This window comes from Branchiostoma belcheri, unplaced genomic scaffold, assembly GCF_001625305.1.
Source record: "Branchiostoma belcheri isolate BF01 breed outbred unplaced genomic scaffold, Haploidv18h27 scaffold113, whole genome shotgun sequence".
Classification (NCBI taxonomy): Eukaryota; Metazoa; Chordata; class Leptocardii; order Amphioxiformes; family Branchiostomatidae; genus Branchiostoma; species Branchiostoma belcheri.
Window position 1 is genome coordinate 465370 of NW_017802525.1, and position 6000 is coordinate 471369.

At 37.2% G+C, this 6000-nt stretch overlaps 1 protein-coding gene across 1 annotated transcript in view; it reads left to right on the forward strand.

Annotated features, from left to right (window-relative positions):
* LOC109462140 (BMP-binding endothelial regulator protein-like) overlaps positions 1–6000 on the forward strand; it is a 36943-nt gene that overhangs the window by 24468 nt on the left and 6475 nt on the right. Inside the window, exons 6-9 of the mRNA XM_019758634.1 lie at positions 3025–3107; positions 3953–4052; positions 4534–4643; positions 5365–5499. Coding sequence (XP_019614193.1) covers positions 3025–3107; positions 3953–4052; positions 4534–4643; positions 5365–5499 — 428 coding nt within the window. The remainder of the gene's footprint in view (positions 1–3024; positions 3108–3952; positions 4053–4533; positions 4644–5364; positions 5500–6000) is intronic.

A 6000-nucleotide genomic window follows, 5' to 3' on the forward strand; every position in this document is an offset into this window, starting at 1 on the left:
GGAGTTAGTCCACTAAACTAAAGGAGTATGCACGAGGTGGCGAATATTCATTTTGCAGACCAACTCCCCTGGCATGTTATCTATTTGGCCAATTTATTTCTACTCTTTCCAGCTTCTGTACCCTATTCGAGGCTAAGGAGACAACAAAAATTGGAAACCCTCTATCATACTGCATGAAAGACCTTTATTACATTTTTATGCCTTTCCCAGCTAAGTACAAATCATGGTGATGAATTCAAAGCAGTTCCATGTAACGTTACAATTATGTAGCGTTACAGCTTACTAGTATTTAAAGGTTCAACTTTTTCTCACTTCTTCTAATAAAACATTTGAAGACAGAAAAACAAATTTTTAGATAAAATGTCTTACAAGCAATCAAGGGACATTTTGACAAAAGATTATTTGCTGAACCCATGTTGTCATCTATAGAAAAGGGATAATATACAAACATTCCAATCTACACTTGCAATTTTCTTGCGTATTGATAGCAAATTAATATCGGTTACAGTATGAGCAGAATTTGTGGTTGAGGTATTTTGTAAAGAAACCACTTATAACAGTGCACTTTCCGATAATGGACTGACAGGCACTTGAACTGACTTGGACCCCTTGGTGCTGTTGGCTTTTATTCTATTTACCCAAGTGTCACTGGTGAAGTTTATTGTACATAATTACAGTACACTCTTAGTAATGTAAAAATGCCGGGACTACCGACATTTTAATGTATGGGTCACAAAATAACTTAAAAGTGGTATATCCTAAATGATAATTAAAAGTAATTGTAATAGGCTTTTTAAAATGACTACCGCAATGTCCCACAGTAAACCTAGAATAAAACACATTTCTAAAATCGCAAAACCTACATACATTAAAATCTTAGGACTACTCATTTATGCCACTATCTCCAAAAAAGAAGGTCAAAACTCTCAGTTATAACATTATGTCAAAACATCAGCTAGGCCTAACTTTTTTAAACTCTTCACATATTATGTGTTACCTAAGCAAATATCCTTATCCTCAAGTTTTCAAATAAATGAATAAAAAAAAACTTGAAAATATCTGAATTATATCTTAAAGAATTATCACCAGATAATTACTAGTCATTATCACCATGCTTATCGACCAGATTAGCACAAATTATCGCCGCGGCTCCACAATCCATGCTGTAAGATTTATATCTGACTAACATCAGGTGTAATGTAGCAGATGATTATAGTACAGAGTTTGCCCCAGGCTGAAATCACATTCTTGTCATTGTAACCAAAAATGTCGCAGATTTTAACTACAGTCAAAACTGGCCACTCATAGAACTGATAGAATCTGGTCTATGTGGACAGGTGGTCACTATAGACAGGATTCTTCATGCTTGTGTCAATGGGAAAAATTATAGTATAAGGAATCACCGAAACGTGGTCACCTTGTCCAGTAAGTTAGTACTTGAGTGTATTTTTAGAAGGTGGCGTCGTAAAAGTCTTAATTTCATTGTTTTATGGTTTGGAAATGAAGTGTCCTCTGTAGCATGACACTCAGACATGCTTGTAGTCATGCTTGTAGTAAGTTGAATTCTTTGTTCCTTGTCCTTTGCCTCTTGTAGTGTAATTAAGTACTTCCGGATTCATGTACATTTTGTAGATTCCTTTGAATATTAGAAAAACTTATCGAAAGAAAACTTTACCAGTAATGTAAGGATTAGATTCTTTCAGGCTATCTATACCTGGTATACATGTTATGGATACATTGTCGTCTTTGAGAAGTTCTAAGAGCTAAGGCAAAGAATGAAACTTAGGAAATCGATGGACAAAAGATAAGGTTATTTACGGTATTGCGGCAACACAAATTAGAGGTCAGAAGGGACAAAAAGGGGGTCTGTTCCCTGTCAGGAAGTAATTGGTACGTAGGAGATACGATCGCTTTCACGCTGCTAATAAGAACTGTGTAATTATACGGATCAGAACAGGGCACTGTCGCTTGGACTGCACAAAAGATGGAATAACTGATAAAACCACAATTTGATAATTCTTTTCACAATGTCATTTGGCAATACTGAAATAGAGATGTTTAATTTTCTAATAGTTTATTGAACAAAAAATGTGTCACACCTAAATGGTTACATTGTAATTATTGTGTGCTCAGCCTGTGATATTTTCTAAAATGTTTTTTCATTATTTTTGTACTTCAAGTTGCAATAAGTCCTCGGGCAAGGGTTTGTAATAAACAATCATTATTTTAGTCTATTAGTCGGCTACTTCAGACACATTTAACACATTCCATCTAACATATGTTCCTTTGATTTATAATCTCAAAAGTTTCAAAACGTATAATGACAATTTAGATATCTTTAGACAGCTTTTTAATGTACAAAAATGCTGTAAAAGCAGGTTTACACATAAAGGGAATGTGAGAAATGTGGCAAATTTATAGACAGTGTTTGGGGAGAGTGTTTATATCTGAAACAACAATATTTAGCTCCTGACCACGCCTGGCCTATTGAAACAAGCAGAAGGCTGGTGTGGAAGCCGTGACACATGTTTCTAAGCCAACAGGTTGGCAACACATGTCAGACTCTGCAACATTTATTTGAAACATTGTAGCAAGATCAGGTTGCCACAAGGGGGGTGTAGGTTCCTGAAATCAATCAATCGAACTGAAGCTGAAATTTATTAATGTGATGAAAGGACACAGCCTAATAAATTGTGTGTGCTGTAAGTTTTCATAAATGTTAGCAATTATAGTTAATAGAAAAAGAAGACTATAATTGTAGTTACATAATATCTAATAATAGATAGCTACTTAAAGCATCATGCTTCACCCTGACACTTCATGAAAGAATGGATTATTTGTCTCTAAAAAATTAAATTATGTAATTGTAAAGAGATCTATACATACGAGGGTAATGTCTAATTCGTATGACATTGTGATATACAGCTGATGGTATTTCAATGTTTCACTCCTTTCCATCTTTCACAATTGATTTAGTCTAGTCAAGCATGTGACCACATTTAACCAAAATGTATATTTTTCCAGGATGTCTGTTTGAGGGCAGAACATACCCAGATGGAAAGACCTTCACATCCCAGAGAGACAAGTGTGTCACCTGTACATGTCAGGTAGGTTTTCACTCTGGCAGCAACTGGGCAATTATACAGACAGTATGTAAGATAACATGTAAAGGGTGAAATTTGTCTACTCTTACATTGCCACTTCAGGTATTCCCAGTAGTAATGTCAGTAACTGTCAATACAGTAACCGTCAGTGAGAGATCAGTCAGAATATTCTTAGGAAGCATCTGATTAGTACTTGTCAGTTTCTTTACAGTTGTGACAGTTAAGCCGGTTTACTGATTCAGAAATGTTAGGTCAGTTTTCACTCACTAGTCCACAACTATGCAATCATGTACTAGATAGTATGTACCCTGGTAACATAGAATAGCAAAGTTCTTCATTCACAACCACCTGTTAACAAGAGGTGTCATTTTGATGTCATCATCTTCTGGGCAATTATGTAAGATAATACTGTATTAATGACTTAAATAAAATAAACCATTAATTAGTTCATTGATTTATTCATTCCTTTTTTAGATTTTAAAAAGAATGAATCAATCAATCTGAATTAAATCAATGAATGATTTAATGGTTTACTTAATAATATGTCATTATCGCAAGACACAACATACAGTAGCAGCCTTCAATGACTGAAATGCAATTGAATTAGTGCTACGAGCTTTGAGTAAGCTTAAACTTCGAGCAAACATAATGGAATTGGTGCCATAAAAACAATTTTTTCTGTTGTTTCATGATGTAAACATGCAATGCAAAAAGCATGTGTCCAGTGCTGTCCTGAATTGTTGACCTACAAGAATTGGTTTTGATTTAGTGCTACGAGATTTGGTTGAGCTTAAACTTTGAGTGAACACGATGGAATTGATGTCATAAAAATGAACTTTTCTGTTCAGGACGGAAACGTGCGATGCAAAAAGCCAGTGTGTCCGGTTCTGTCCTGCCCAGAGACCCTTGCATGGACGCCCCCTGGTGAATGTTGCCCAGAGTGCAGGGGTAAGTTTTTATCAGGGACAAACCAGAAATGCCTCAGTTCATGATTACTTTATCACGTTTCCAATTTTTTGTCAACTTTCTTTTGGAGGATTTTTGTCAGGATTCTTTAAAGTCAGTCATTATCTTGTCAGTCATTCTTTAAATTTCCATTCAATCCCACCCCCTTTTAATATTTGCTCATCTATTCAATTGTCTGCAATATGTAAACATCATACTTAAATATTCATATGGTGTTGGATTATTGATGAAGACAATCAGGTTTGAAATATAAACAGTTGTCAACGTTTAGTTATATTGTTTTTAAGTAAGCATCAAGATTAATGATGTAAACTTTTTTCTATGTATTGTCAAGTGGTATTGGCCTTTAACATATTGTAAATCATACCCCACCTAAGTCCATACTAGCTGCAATTATTGTATTATTTTCTAGTTGTCTGCTAAAAAATAAACCAGTCGTTTCTTCATCTGTCTGTTTCCCCAGGCCAGCGTAAGGTGTTTGACCTTGCCTCGGGAAGCTGCCTGTTCCGCTCAGACCTGCTGGATAACGGAGATGCTGTGAAGGTGGACGCCTGCACAACTTGCACATGTAAGGTAATTTCTATGTACTATGTCTTGTGTCTCCTCTCTACAAGTCTCTTTGTCTGTCAGATAGTCTGATGTGTCAAAACCCCACTTTTCATTAAAGATGTAAGACTATTCAATACATTCATCAGCCACTGCCACTGAAAAGAAGTCAACTCCTCATTGAATTTTAGGCAGTTTTGTGAAGTTGCACCAAAGTATACTTACAAAATCTCAACTTTGTTACCCTCTGAAAGTAGCCTGATATTTACATAATAACACTAAAATCAAGATGGTCGTCTATAGAGAACATCGCATATAGAATATGTTCTGTATTAGAATATCGAGTACTGTAAGAATATCGAGTCACTGTAACCAATTTTTATGTTGTTTAAAAGGTTTCAATCTTTTACATAACATCTGTTTGGAGACTAGCCATTCATGCAAGACACCTAGTGGAGTCGATGTGAATTGCAGGCAGGCCACAATGACTCTCTACCTTCCCGCAACATCACTACAGTCTAATGTCCTTGATTTGTTTCATGCTTGGATGTGAGAGCCAGGAACTTGTTATTTAAGTTTAGCTGATGTTGACATATGGTGCATCTATCTATGCTCAGTCTAGGGTTCGGGCAGAAAGAGGATGAAAATCATGCAGGCATTTAGGCACCAGTTCTGGACTGTACTATTACAGAACATGGAGGTGATGTGTTTCTTTCCAACCTTGTCCTGACGCACTTCGATGTTGTAGGTCTATCCTCCCCCACAGGAGTCCACCATGGTCTGCTCCAAGATGACGTGTCCCGTGAAGCTGGACTGTGATGAGTATGAGCCCCGGGGAGAGGGCACCTGCTGTCCTGTCTGTAAGCAGGAAACCAGTGGAACAGTACAGGACATGTGAAACTGAAGGGCTCACTTATCAAGTATGTATGGGCATGTAGGCATAGGGGTCTTGTGGCCTATAGCTTAAGAAGCAAAGTTAGAACTCAGAGCTTGACTGTGATGAGTATGAGCCTCGGGGAGAGGGCACGTGCTGTCCTGCGTGTAAGGCCAGGGAACCAGTGGAACAGTACACTCCCTGGACTTGTGAAACTGAAGGACTCACCTATCAAGTACGTACAGTCATGTACAGGTAGCCTATAGCTAAGCAAAGTTAGATCTCAGCTAGATTGTGATGAGTATGAGCCCAGAGGAGAGGGGACATGCTGTCCTGTCTGTAAGGCCAGGGAACCAGTGGAACAGTACAGGACATGTGAGACTGAAGGACTTACTTATCAAGTACGTACAGTCATGTACATGTAGCCTATAGCTAAGCAAAGTACGTACAGTCATGTACATGTAGCCTATAGCTAAGCAAAGTTAGAACTCAGAGCTTGACTGTGATGAG